The 14,898-nt window shown below is 37.0% G+C and overlaps 1 protein-coding gene across 2 annotated transcripts in view; it reads left to right on the forward strand.

The window, feature by feature from the left end:
* Positions 1-2,711: 2,711 nt before the first annotated feature.
* Positions 2,712-14,898, forward strand: part of LOC149783553 (uncharacterized) — an 85,813-nt gene continuing 73,626 nt past the window's right edge. For both annotated transcript variants that reach the window (XM_089931820.1, XM_089931819.1), the window contains exon 1: positions 2,712-2,847. In XM_089931820.1, coding sequence (XP_089787946.1) covers positions 2,775-2,847 — 73 coding nt within the window. In that variant the 5' untranslated portion in view covers positions 2,712-2,774. The remainder of the gene's footprint in view (positions 2,848-14,898) is intronic.

Consider the following 14,898-nt stretch of genomic DNA (forward strand, 5'->3'; position numbering starts at 1 on the left):
AAAGTAAGTCAGGGTTCCCTTGTGAAGTCTCCACGGCTGGTGCACCCCAATGGATCGTTTTCTGAGTTTACGTCATGTTGAAAAACTGTCGCATGAATTGACTGCACACAGGCGATAGCGAATCTATATAGACTACGTGACGTCACAGACTGCTCTCTTCGGATTGAATGTGGACTGACTGAATTTTGTAACGCGTGTTTGGATTGGTCAACAAACTCAATCCGTTTCAATCCTTTCTGTCCCTATAAATAAGCGCAGTTCACTCTATTGATTCACATGTTCTCGGCGCCTCAAGATGTGGACCGACGTTCAATCTTCAACCCTTGTGTCAACAATGATGTTCAGGACGGACATACCCATGTATGTCCGATCCAAGTGGATCGTTGTCCATAGGACCACTACCAGCCTATGGATACGTAGGATTTACGTGGAGAGGCAAGGATGCCTTAAAAGAGTGCTAGTTTACGGTCCTACAGTGAGACGAAGTTTAAGGCGAAGAAGATGTCGCAGATGCCCTTTATGTTAAGGGCATATTAACATAAAACAAAGGCCCTTTTCAGGGCCACTCCAATTTCTCGAAAAGAGATCTACTTTCCATTGCCAACCCTATTTTTTTTTTTTTTTTGTTAAAAAAAAAAATAGAGACCCATCCCTGTTTCAATTTTCGTATGTTCCCTTTCCATAGACCCATCAGGTCGGGACCGTATTAAAATAGGGTCCCGACCCTGTTCCATTTTCCCTTGTCGCTCAACAGACCCAAGATTTATTCCCATGTTAAATTTCCCTTGTCGCTATACAGGCCCACAATTTTTCTCCATGTTAATTCCCCTTGTCGCTAAACAAGCCCACGATTTTTCTCCATGATAAATTTCCATTGTCGCTAAACAAGCCCAAGGGGTCTTGTAATGCTAATTCCCATTGTCGCTACGGTGCCCCACCTTACTACTCACTTACATCTGCATGGACATAATGTGATATTTCTTGTTATCTTGATCACAGTCATTAGGGATAGATGTTTATCTATCTATCTAAACAAGACTCATTTACCAAAAGATAAACCATTATACTACATAAATAAGGACGGGAAACAAGTTGAAGTTTTTGCACGGTAACATCCAAAACCTGAAAATAGTAAAATATATTTAAATACGTGTCAGGTTAGGATTGTAGATAAGACGACAATAAGCAAAAGGACGTTATACATGCCGAAAATATGTGTATACAATACAATACAATTGACACACAAATATGGATAATATGAGCTAATTGAAAATTAATAAGGAAATACTTAAACTTAGAATAAGATTTAAATTTTAAATTTCAACCAGATTTATATACATCAATTATGGACCCGATACAACGATAGATGTATCAAAATTGGAAATAAAAATATCCCGTATGGAAATCAAAGGAAGGACACAGTGTTATATTGGCGGTTGTTTGAAATAAACCTGACAATCAGGCGTAAAGAAATTCCATCGTTTTGAACATTATTCAGTATTTTTTGCAGTGCACGACGTTCATAAAATGGTATCCAATTTAACATTGAAAATAAATCAGATTGTTGTGTGAAAACATATACTTCTTGAATTAGTTGGTCGACTTGATATTGCAGTTTACTAATCGTCACAGATTTAGTGACAATTCAATTTCCCCCAATGGTACATAGGCTAGATGATTTGTAAAATACAAATATGATAATACAGTTTCTGATTTCTTTTTTAGAAACGTAATTTGAAAGAATTTTCATGCATGCAAAAGATTTTAATCAGTAAATGACAAGTCTGATTAAAATGTGTGTCCCAAAGTTGTGTCCTAAAGACGTGTGTCCTAAAGACGTTTGTCCTAAAGACGTTTGTTGTCAATTTATTTATGTTTATTTTTTAGCATTCTAGCATAGTGGAAATATATGCAAATTACAGTCTTAAGTGGGGGCCCCCGAGTGGCCGAGTGGTCTAAAGCGGTCTCCGTTACGGATCACTGCCATCTTACCTCTGCCTGCGTGGGTTCGAGTCTCGGATTCAGTTAATGTGGGCATGCGAAAAAGCTTCCCAGTAGCTTCTCGTGGGTCGGTGGTTCTTTTCGGGGTTTTCCCGGATTCTTCCTTCACCATTAATACTGGCCGCCATGTATAGCCTATCGTGTGCTGAAAAATGGCGTTAAACCCTACAAAAACAACAACAACAGTCAAAAGTACGAGATGAATTCAAAAGGCATGTTTTTGATAGTAGTCTTCATTATGCAACTTTACATCTTAAATCAGCACTGCGTGTTACAACTTAAATGACAAATCAACGATACAAACATATTTACACGTTTGAACATTGACGGTGATTTCCATGTATATAATTTTATACTTATTGAAGTCGGTGTAATTTTACGGGACTTGGCTATCCGTGACTGCTTCACCGCGAACAAATAACGTGTACTTGAATTGGGAATATTTTGATTCATACCGTGCTGAGCGTCCTTAGTAACGGACGCTGTATGTATATGCCTTAAGGAACATACTCCACAATTTTTTTTTACAAAACTTTACACTTTATTTTGGCATGTAAGCGTTAGACTTGAATTGATTACATGTATGATAAAAAAGACAATGTTTCAATAATCAATCGGGGGATGGAAAAGGATGGGGCAGCACAATTGCAAATAATTCAACTCGTCGTACAGACTTATTGACAAACGTATACGGTATATTCCTTTCTTTTCAAAGTCATTTCAAATGGCAGGAGCGGCTTGTCAACAATATTTATATTTAGAACGCAAAACTGATGTCGGTCGTAATCCTGACAATAGTCTCAGTATCACGTGCGAAGGTGTACCCGATTTTACGGTCCAGGCGAGGTAAGTTTTGATCGATGTAAAAGCATGATTGACTGTCTATCAGAGAGAGAGAGAGAGAGAGAAAGAACAGGTAGTTAGGTAGGGAAATACTGTAATAGATAGGCTTGTCAACTTTTATCACAGGTATCTATCTATATAATACTATAATAGACGTTGCGTGCTCAGAACCATTTTAAAATGTACAGCCATGGCATTACTAGCTATACACGTTATGGATAACATTTGAAAATGCATCTCAGTGGTATAACGAGACTGACGTGCCGTGGGTAACACTTGTAAATGCAGAGCAACGGTATAACGAGACTAACGTAGCGTGGGTACTTGTAAATGCAGAGCAACGGTATAACGAGACAGATATGCGGTGGGTAAATCTTGTAAATGCAGAGCAACGGTATAACTAGCGCTGGATATCTGATACATAACATTCTTAGATACAACGCTGTAGCATATACCGGCTGGTTATGTCATGGATAACATGCGTAAATGTACAGGCATGGTAACACCAGCTAGACTAAACATGAATATCATCTGCAGGTGACATGCATTGTAAAACCAGCTAGATATGTTATGGATACCATTTTTAACTGCACGGCTATGGTATCAGCAGTTGAACATGTATTTAACCGTATTGAACACGGGGTAATAATAGTTACGTTTTAGTTTACCGAGGTGTGTGCTATGTTATGGTCGCCTGAACTTCACATGCTGTATTGGGTTCCAAACGTTCATGCCCTGTGCAGTAGGTAGGCTGCCAACTAATATATTTATTAGCCCATGAAACTGGTATAAACTTACTCGGTGAAATTTCTTAGCTGCCATTGTTGACATGGATACATTTGTTTACAAATGGCGCTCATCTTGTGTCATAACCTCCCAAGGGCAAATAGGTAACACATAAATACTTCTGAATAATTGACGGATCAGTATTATATAATTAAAATCTATCGTTCGTTCTGGGGACAATGCAATAAAAACTATGCAATAACTCATTTCCTAAAATTGTTAAAATTGTTTCGTATGTTTATTTAATTAAAATCTATCATTCGTTTTGGGGACAATGCAATGAAAACCATGCAATAACTCATTTCCTAAAACGGTAAAATTGTTTCATATATTTGGATCACAGAAATAAAAAATTGCAGTTTTACTTTTGAAGCAGAGAGTGTCTACTTTTTTGTTTGACCATATGTATAAGTTACCTGATTATAATATCTTAAACATTGACCGATCATATTCCTAAAGTTTTGTCTATAAGGTAATAGTTTATACAATGTATCGACAGCTAGCACACATGATATATGAAGGTGTCAGTATAAAAATTATGCAGTATGGTGCCACTATTTTGCATTAATATTAATAATAGTCTAGCTGATGTTATTCATGTATCGATTTCGTCATTTTTGTCATCTAAATATAGCAGTGATATCCATACATTTACTGTAACTCGTATGTCCTCGTTATACAAGTCTTGTCACTCCTTGTGATCTTCGATATATTGATTGTTACCCCCTGCTGTAATTTAGCCAAATTCAGACTAAGACCAAACTATAGGAGGCACCGCGTCTTAGTTGGTAGAGTAGTGGACTATTGACCTGAGGGTTACGTGTTCGATAATAGCCTAAGCCAGCCTTGGTCAGCTGCCTCGGTGTGTCTTTGGGACGACACCTAGTTGTTTTTTCCTTGACATAATGTAGCCAATATAGTGTCAAAAGTGACCTTAAAGCACCCCCCTAATAGTATCACATTAAATTCCCAATATATATTGATACATATTTAATCTCTACTTTATCTAGCACTTTCAGTGTTTTTAAACATAACTATGAATTATGATATTCAGTCATACTGATAACTTTTAACTAATACTGGATACATCTAGCCTTGTAAAAACTGACAAATTGATGTGATCCAGTTATCTTAATACAGCATCGAACTAATATATATATATATATATATATATATATATATATATATATATATATATATATATATATATATATATATATATATATATTACTAACTTTCAGAACGTACTTACATAAAACTAATTTTGAACTTTTCTATACAGTGTACATATTCATATCCCCCGTTTCAGAAAAAAAGAATAGAATTAGCAAGACCGTGTGAAGCAGCAAGGAAGGTAAAAATATCACTTCTGAGCTTTTTTTTTGGTTGAAAATAAAGCGTTGGACGAAAATAATAAAAATACAAGGTCAGTAATGTAAAACCGAAGCCTCTAATTGACGGACATTTTCTACAGCTGGGTTAGCATATTTTGTTACTTTATCTTTGTCGCTTGTGTTTTCAACTTTGTACGTGTGTTTGTTTACCCACCCGGACACTCATTGTTGGTCGTCACCCTACCTGCTGCTATCTCTCAACCAAAGTTTTTATCAAGACCAACACGATATCGCGACCGAGGATCATGTAAATTTATCGTGATAAATCCGTGTGGGGTAGCTTGCGAACGTCAAAAGAAGGTTCTAAACTTAATCATATCCATGTAGTCTGATGAATATTTCACAGAGAATGCGTATAAACTCACTTAAACACTACTAAAATATTACAGTTATTTCTGATCACGTTAGGTATTTTTGTATATCGCTGAGTAACCTAAATCACGTATATGTTTTGCGTCTGCCTCGAGAAAATATCCGACCTGGATTTGATTGTTCAGCATAACATCATCGTATACTACGAGATTATTAATAAATCCATCGAAGTCATCTCTAGATGGGGCTTCATCAATATCGGTGATAAAATCAATAATATCATTGCCGTCCTCGTCAAACAATTTTGCGTTTTAATTAAAACCTTTAAGCACATCGTAGCATCTCTGATCATCGGCGGATGGTGCCACTAAATATAACTTATCCCAACTGAGCCATGTCATTATCAGATTAAGCAACAATTGCGTCTTACCAGACCCAGATGGGCCTATGATAATTGCTCGGATAGAATTTGGTAGTGCTGGTTGATACTTGAATGTCCCTGGCTTTCGCGTCGCTGAAAAATCATTGTTATCCATATTGTACAAATACTGTGGATTTATATTGTGTTCGATGCAACGCATCTACCCTCACCAGTGGATTAACAACAATAATAACAAAAATTAAAAAGCATGCGCTAACAGGTAAGTGTGTGAAAGGTGGTACAAAATACAAATTAATCTCCTTCGACAAGTCACGGAAAACATGTGGTGATATAGCTGCTTCATTAGGAAAATTACCAGGACCTCTATGGGCTAAGTATCTAGGAGAAAAACATCCTCCTGGATATAATTATTGTGGTCCTGGAACCCGACTTGATATCCGACTTGACGAAGACATGTCAAGTTGATTGACTCGTCAAATTCAAGATAAAGAAAGTTCTCAGAGAAAAACCTGTTGGCTTCCTAGTAAAATCCGCGATGAAAGGTAATCTAGTATTAGGGGCCGGTAATTAATCAACCCTTTATTATAATTAAAGTGGAATCGATTTCTTATAGCCAAAGAGGATATTGGAGGTGTAGAGCAGAGATTAGTAAACTCGCTGATGCAGCAAATATCACACATTCTGTTGCTACGAATTGGTAAGCACGGCAGGCAATATGACAAATTTGACTACCACCACCTAAACAAATTCAGTACGCACATTTTGATATCAGCGCTCCTAATGATGTTAATCAGGCAGATATTTGGTTTTTGCCACACAATACTGTTAAAACACGTAGACATCAATCGCTAACATACATATATGCGTTAACTGTCGTTGACATTGCAAGTAGATATAAAGAAGCAGAACCTCTATCAACTGAAACAGCAACTGAAGTTGCATCTGCTCTTGAACGAATTTATCAACGAGGACCCTTGCGATGGCCACAGTTACTACAGGTTGATCCTGACATGGATTTGCTTAGTGCAGTATCATCACTGATGAAAAAACATAACGTCAGAATCAGACGAAGACATACCGTAATTCACCGTGATGAGGCAATCGTTGAGCGATTTATTCGAACACTTGTTGTGCGGTTATTTTGATATCAATATGCTAAGAAAATATCCACAGACCTTAAGTCCGGGGATAACCTACTAATGTGATCACAAAAAACATATACCACTACAACGACATGACTCCTTCTCAAAACAACCAGTATTAGGTAATGTGACTGTAAGATATTTATATGAACCTGGTGAATTTGAATGGGGTAAAAATGAGCAACTGATCCTATTTGGAGTGTGACGACGCATACAGTTTCCAGCGTGGTAAAATTCACGGGTAGACCTGCAATCTACAGACTACATTCAGCTGTTCCTCAACGTGGATTTGTACGTGAACAAGTACAAGTAATTCCTGAAGACACATAATTACCACCATCTTCACTTTTGTAAACTGACGCTTCGACGTCGATTACGTTCAAGAAAGGTCATCATCACATTTTCGCATGTGTGACCAAGACTAGTATTAATTATATCTACGATAAACTGTCTTGGATTATTATTTGAATGCTGCCACAACTTTACTGTGTTACAGCACGCACGTTGGTTATTCTATCGTTGTTTTAAGATCATGATAAGTTCAGCGTCGAGATCAAAGTCACACTTATTTTTGTTGTCACACTGTTTATAACTAATTTCTTTTTTTGCTACATCATCGGTGATTTCCTTGAGTTTGATTATTATTTTCTGAAAAGTCTATGATAACCCTCCTCAGTTGAGTTATTCTTCTGACTCGAGACACCGAGATAAACTAAATTTAACCATTCAGTACGATCATCAGCAATCCAATCATTAGTATTCGAAATAGTTAATCCTTGTGACGAATAAATCGTTATAGTATATCATAGCGTCCATTGTTTTTTTTTTTTTGTTTTTTTTTCAACCGTTAACGCGCTCTCAACAACACTCCCAGGAACTAAAACAATATCGTTTAACACAAGATTTTGTTTAGTGCTACAACCTGGAATTTCAACGTCGATATTTTCCCGTCGAGTGTCTGCTGGGCGATAACATAATAGTACGGATAGATTTGAAAATGTTACTTGATGTAACGGAAATAAAAGTTGTTATAGTGTATCGCGAACTATCTTTCTACTTGCAACTATCAAATCATCTGGTCTCCATACATTGCAAAAATCATTCATAAGAGTTCCTAAAATTATCCCACGCATTATTTTACACTAAACTTTATTTGATTGTAGTCTGATTAATTTCTTAAGCTCTCTTAATTCTGGAGCAAGGGCCTTATGATCATCAGTTATCTCCTGATAAAAATCCACAAACTTTTCTTAGCCATTCATGCGGAGACAATCCAACAAAAGATGGCGGTTGACCATGATCACCCCACATTATCAAAGCAGTGTTTTTGTCAATATCAAATCAAGAAATATTTTTCATGTCTTTCAGCGACACTATACATATTTTATTCCCAGATAATAATCTTTGGAATATAATTTTCACACATTCATTCAAGAGTCCATGTATCTCTCTTCCAATGGAAGAAACTGTGATAAGTATAAGATTTAAATCCTCGTCCATTCATTTCTCTGATGAGTATATGTGTAGGGGTTACCACAAATTTATCAAGTCCACGAAATAATTCGATCACACGTGTTGTTTTACCAGAACTACCCGATCCACTAAGATAAACAGTCTTATGTCTGGTCAAAGGATGACATACTGATTGTGCTTATGATAATTCTGATATTTGATTATTTTTTAAATAAATATCTTTGATTTCAACGTCTGCGTATTCAGAATAATTAAGTATATTTTCTTGTTTTATTCTCCATTCGCCCCATGATGCATCAGCCCCAATATATAGTTGTTTTAGCGATCATATATTTTTTATTGATATAAAATGAATCTGTAACGACTCCAACAGCAGCATCAGGAAATTTTTTATCATCAATAATAAATTTATCGAAACGTACGCGAGCATCGAAGATTTTACATGAGTAAACTGGGGTGACTCACCATCAGTGTAACCCACAATTGTACCTAATTTAGTTCCATCCGATAAATTAACATTACTTCGACTTATAATTGTGTTTCTCTCTGTTGTATCATTAGTTATAAAATCGAGTTCAGCATCATCTATAATTAATCTTGTACAATGTCGTTTATGATCATATGATTCTTCCTCCTTAAATTTACCAATAATTTATCTGCCAAGATCTTTTGCGATTTTATTCTTAAAATCAGTTTTATCAGGATTTTCATCATTATAATATTTCTTTTGTTGTGGTAACCAAACTTGTTTATGCGGACGATATGGTATAATTGCTTCTCTTACAACCAACGATATCAATCTTTTTACATCAAGCATATATCGTAATAAAGCTATTGGAGCCCAGCCGCGTTGATTAAAATGTTTTCCAAATCAAACAGCGACAATCGGACGAAGACCTTCGGCAAACTTAAATGATGTGATTCGTGCAAATATAACTTTATCAAAATCTAGTAGAGGTCAGTTTATCAAATCTCTGGTCATTTAGTGTGTTGGATGTCCAAATCTCTTAAAATAAGCAGAACACTCTCCCATTCCAAGAACATTTCCAGAGTAACATGTAACCATATCAACTGAGATAATATCTTTATAATCATATCTGGTATTCCACAATCCGCGCTGTCCGTATTCGACACAAATTTATATTATATCAAGCCGAGTGCGTTTCCATTAATTTTTCTCTCTAGAAAAATGAGCCGCGATTGATGTAATCGTTGAACCATTAATGAGCAACTTTTCATGATCGTTGGTGCATTATGACGCAAGATCTTTCATTTTTGAATGAAGAAATTCTGTTCGATATATTTCACCATTACGTCTTAAAAACTAATCAAATTTATTTTTCTTCGATACAGATAATTTCATCAGGTTTAATTAATTCGTCGTAATCTTCTTCACAACTTTGAAATATCCACACCCACACAGGATCATAGTTACTTATTTCGTTAACAAAGTCAATTTTATATCCTTGGTAAAATCTGACGTTCCTATCTCTTGAAAATATTGTTATAACAAAAGTCCGAGCATGCGCACTATGATCAACGATAGTTACCGGAGTTCCTTTCGATAAATATTTTGACTCGCATGATACTTCTCTTGTTATTGTTTTTACCATTATTGGGATTTTTTTTCTTCTTCTAACTTATCAACATCATTCATTGTAGCTCCTTTATCTTTGACTGAATTATTCCATTTGTTAATTTTTTCATGTCTTAGATCTGATAGTTTATTTCAATGTGTTGTAAAATGTTCCATTACTCGTTCGGCTACACAATTCATTTTTGAAAATGTCATTGGTTTGAGATCGTCAATGCTAGGTTTGCCATTCAGCGGTATATATTGCATAAATAACTGCAGTCACTGGATACGCTCATTCATAATACAGATTATCAATACCATGTCAACTTTCCTGGTTTGGAATTTTTATTTGAGGTAACAATATTTCCAGTGTGATGTAATCGAACAGTGTCAACTTGTCACGGATAATCCAAGTATCGTTTACTTCGGCGGTATCCACCGATACAAAATAAACTTTACTCTAAATAATATCTCTGATTCTTGAGATAATTAATAATCGTCGCCGCCCGTTGGTCATTCGTTGTATCATCAACAACACCTACGGTGTCGCGCATCTATTGTTTGTGTATTTTGAGTACAATACTGATAGGACTAAAATACAATCAGGGCTATCCTGCATATCTATTTATATTTGTGTAGTAGAGACGGACAATCAACAGTCCAAGACCAAGAAAATGGTAGCTCTATGCGGACAGCAAAAGTCGTAATTGTTTCGTTTTAAGGTCTCAGTGCAACCTTACTCTACAATGATACTTTGAATACACGTTTGATCATAAGAAGAAAAGGAAAACATGTGCACATTCTGCTGAAACTTCTTCGTAGAGAAGAGAAAAACTGAGCTTGTAACTATCTTCCTTATACATTACTGATATCTTCAAAATTGCATGCATCAACAGGCTAAATTTTATTTTGTCCATGATGTTGTTGGTGAGAAGTAGCTGACAAATCGATGCGGCTTCATTAATGACTCAGTATGCGATATTGGCTGCACGAATTGATCCCATGAGTGATTCGAATCAATGGTTAGGATCACACAGTCCAATAAAACCTTCACCTTGCTTTGGTTGTTGCTCCGATATGGGTGCAACAAACATATGGGGTACACGTACAACATGTCTTTATTGTAATTGTTGCTCCTGTCCTTGGTATGTGCAACGGGTCTTTGGATTACACGTTCAGTATGTGTTTTTGTAATACCTGTTCTAGCGTGGGTGCAGCAGGTCTTTGGGTTATTCGTGTTGCGCGTTTTTGTTGTTCCTTATGTTTACGTTTTTAAGTTTTGTCTTAATTTCACATTCTATTTCTTTCTATCTAAAATATTAAAGGTGGTAGTCAGGGTCTCCAGAAAAGTTGTCGTTATTTTGGTTGTAATTGTATCACTGGATGAGGTACGTTCAATTCCATAAATTCTGCTCCTAAAATATCAGCTTCTTGAGTACTACCATTTATCAATAAATTACGCGTTTGTGCAATAATGGTTCCACCGAATACCGGTAGCTTGTTTTCGTCCAGTAAACTCCATGAATACCATTTAACTCCATTCCTTAGCCATGTGCTTTTCATGTGTCTTTGATTGCATTTATTTTTTTCAGTCGCCGGGTGTGTTAAGAGCGACATGTATATGATTTTCGAAAATCCCCTCACGAGCTGTTTCGTTAAAGAATTGAACCTGTGTTTGCACCTGTGAACTGTACTAGGCTGGTATGTCTGGTATTCTTGCATCTCTAACATCTTGATCAAGTTCACGGGTGCCTTTTGCAACCAGACCAACGGCTTCTCCGCTTTTTTTCAACGTTTTCCTTTACTTCCTCGATCGTTACCTGCAAGAATGTTATAGTCTCTGCAGTTATTCTTGCTACTTTCTTGAAATCCTTGATACGTTTAACTATTTGTGAATAGGACCAGGTTCTAATTCTGTTCCCGTTAGCGCTGACATCTCTTCCAATATTTCTTTTGTAGCCTTTTATATTATACTAAATACGTTCGGTAGTTTGCCTTGTTGGCTTAATAAGCGATGAAAATGTTTGTTCAAAGCCCACGTTGATGCCTTTTCGTGCAATGTGTAGCTACTGCAACATATATCGGACACCGTTTAGACCTGCAATACTATTACAAATCTATTCATGCCGTTCAAGAGCGGATTTACGGCCTCGCCGTTCATACATCTTAAGAATACCACTGGCAGACATTTTATACACTTGTCATGATTGGTAACTGTTTTATCAGAAACATTTGTGTGCAGACCAGCTCGGTATTTACCCCCGCGAATGCAAGTGCCGGTTGAATCAATGGTGAGAAATCTACAAAGGTCCTTATTGATCCGCACAAATATTTAATGGAATTCACCCCATATTTGGTCAGCGGCACACTAAGTCTGGTGGATGTTTCCAATGCCACAAAATAGCAAGAACATGTTACAGTTGTCACTTTAGGCACATATGTGTGTCGTTGAGTAAAACTGAACACGGCTTTTTGTGGACGTCGTGAGAAACATTACACAGATCCGCCAGTATCCTATCTGTTCGTTTCTACCGTTGATGTTACATAATATTGCAGTTTTATGCTTTGTGTACCGTCTGCTACTTCATAACACTTATAGCCTTAATCTATGTACTACATAGAGTTAGTCGATTAGTAAATCCAACCCAAAACTTCGTACGACGATGACGGCGCTGTTGGCGAACTTTGTATCGAGGAATTAATGCTAAACGGGTTGGCAGTCAAACAAAATTCACCACGATGGCTCGTACCAAACCAGACGAAAACGTCTGAATGTCGGTTCAGTGTGACCGCCAGACTCGCCTGGTAGCTTCATGAGCGGCGAAAGCATATATCTGCAGAACTCAAGCCGAGGAGCGATGAACAGGTTTCAAAACAACCATTCCATATACATCTTACCCGAATAACCGCTTCTCTGAAGGCATCTGTGCTTAGCTTTTACACGGCAGTTGTGAGTCCCGTTTTGCCCTTAGACAACCGCGAGTACCTTGTTAGGGATTTAATATATGATCCAATAATCCAAGTAGCAGCGGAAGGGGGGGGGGGCGGAACAGACTCTAATTGGTTCACCTGTGTTTTCGCAAATTAAGACCTCCTGGGGGATCGCAAAAATCGTAAAAAAATGCGATACTCCGCGTAAGACAACTCCGTCGATGACAAATTGGCTTACTTGTTAACGCTGATAGTTTTTTTTTTCTTCCATGCGATTTAAGGAAATATGCGATAAAGTCGGTGACGAGTTGAGAGAGTCGCCCCCCCCCCCCCCCCCCGCTGCTCAATTAAATTTTTTTATCTAACCCGATTCGATACCGTGTTCGAGGATCATGTAAGTTTATTGTTACAAATCCGTGCGGGTTTATTTTAGCATGACTGAAGAAATTTTTAAATTTATTTATATTCATATCACCGCTACACCAAGTTTGATGAATATTTCTCAGTGTATGAGTATCAACTCCGTTAAAGACAGCAAGAATATTACAGTTATCCCCGATCACTTTTGGTATTTGTGTGTATCGTTGAGTTACATAAATGATATCTGTGTTTTTATGTCCACCTCTGGAAAATATCCGAGCAGGATTTGATTGTTTATCCAGCATAATATCATCGTACACAACTAAATTATTAATTGACCCATCAATATCATCAATACTTGGTGCTTCATTAATGTCAGTTATAAATTCAACAACATCATCTCCACTCTCATTTAACAATTTTGCGCTTTCATTATAATCTTTTATTACATCATAACAGCGCTGATCGTCCACAGATGGAGCTACCAAATACAACTTATCCCATTTCATCCATTTCATTATTAAATTAAGTAACAACTGCGTTTTCCCACTTCCAGATGGGCCTATAATAATCATTCGAATAGAATTTGGTAACGCTGCGTGATGCTTAACTGGTTCTCGTCGTTTTTTTGCAGAAAAGTCGGTGATTTCCATTAGAAAATATGTAAAAAGAATATGGATTTATATTGTGTTAAATGCAGGGCGCGCACGCCAACAAGTGATCTAACAACCATTACAACAAAAAATAATAGATCTGCAGTTACGGGCAAGTGTGAGCGATGCGGTACAAAGAAATTTAAATTTATCTCTACTGGCAAGTCAGGTGAAAAACCAAAACCAAAGTCAAAGTCAAAGTCAAAACCAAGGTCAAAGTCGAAGTCAAAACCAAAACCAAGGTCAAAACCAAGGTCAGGTAAAAAAAAAAGCAACACGGAGGTGATATTGCAGCAAAATCAACAAAACTACCCGGTACTCCGTGGGCTAAATACCCAGGAGAAAAACATCTTCCAGGATATAGTTACTGTGGTCCAGGAACCCGACTTGATATCAGACTTGGTGACCAAGATCAGCCAAAACCCGGAGAAGAACCAATAAATGCTATCAATAAAGCGTGTCATGTGCATGATGTAGCTTATAAAAGTAAAAATCTACAAGATAGGCATCTAGGAGATGTGAAATTAATTCACGCGTTAAATTCCATAACTGATAAATATTTCAAGGAAAAATTAGCTAGTTGGTTAATAAAATCCGCGATGAAAGGTAAATTAGCGCTAGGTGCTGGTAATTAATTATAATGGAGTCGATTTATTATTCCCCAAAAAGGATATTGGAGGGGTAGCGGAGCAATCAGCAAGCTCGCTGAAGCAGCAAAAGTTACGCGCGATACTGCTAAAAATTGGTTATCCAAACAGGCAATATGGCAAATTTACCAACCACCGCCTAAACAAATTCACTTTCCGCATTTCAATGTCAATGTGCCAAATGAAGTTCACCAGGCTGATATATTATTTCTGCCACATGATACCATTAAAATCCGAAGACGTCAAAACACATACAAGTACGCGTTAACTGTAGTTGATGTTGCAAGTAGATACAAAGATGCGGAACCGTTAACGACTAAAACAGCATCAGAAGTAGCCAGTGCTTTTGAACGAATTTATCAACGAGGTGGTCTACGATGGCCAAATCTATTACAAGT

The sequence above is a fragment of the Sinohyriopsis cumingii genome, chromosome 14 (genome assembly GCF_028554795.1).
Source record: "Sinohyriopsis cumingii isolate HCF-2022 chromosome 14, ASM2855479v2, whole genome shotgun sequence".
Lineage (NCBI taxonomy): Eukaryota > Metazoa > Mollusca > Bivalvia > Unionida > Unionidae > Sinohyriopsis > Sinohyriopsis cumingii.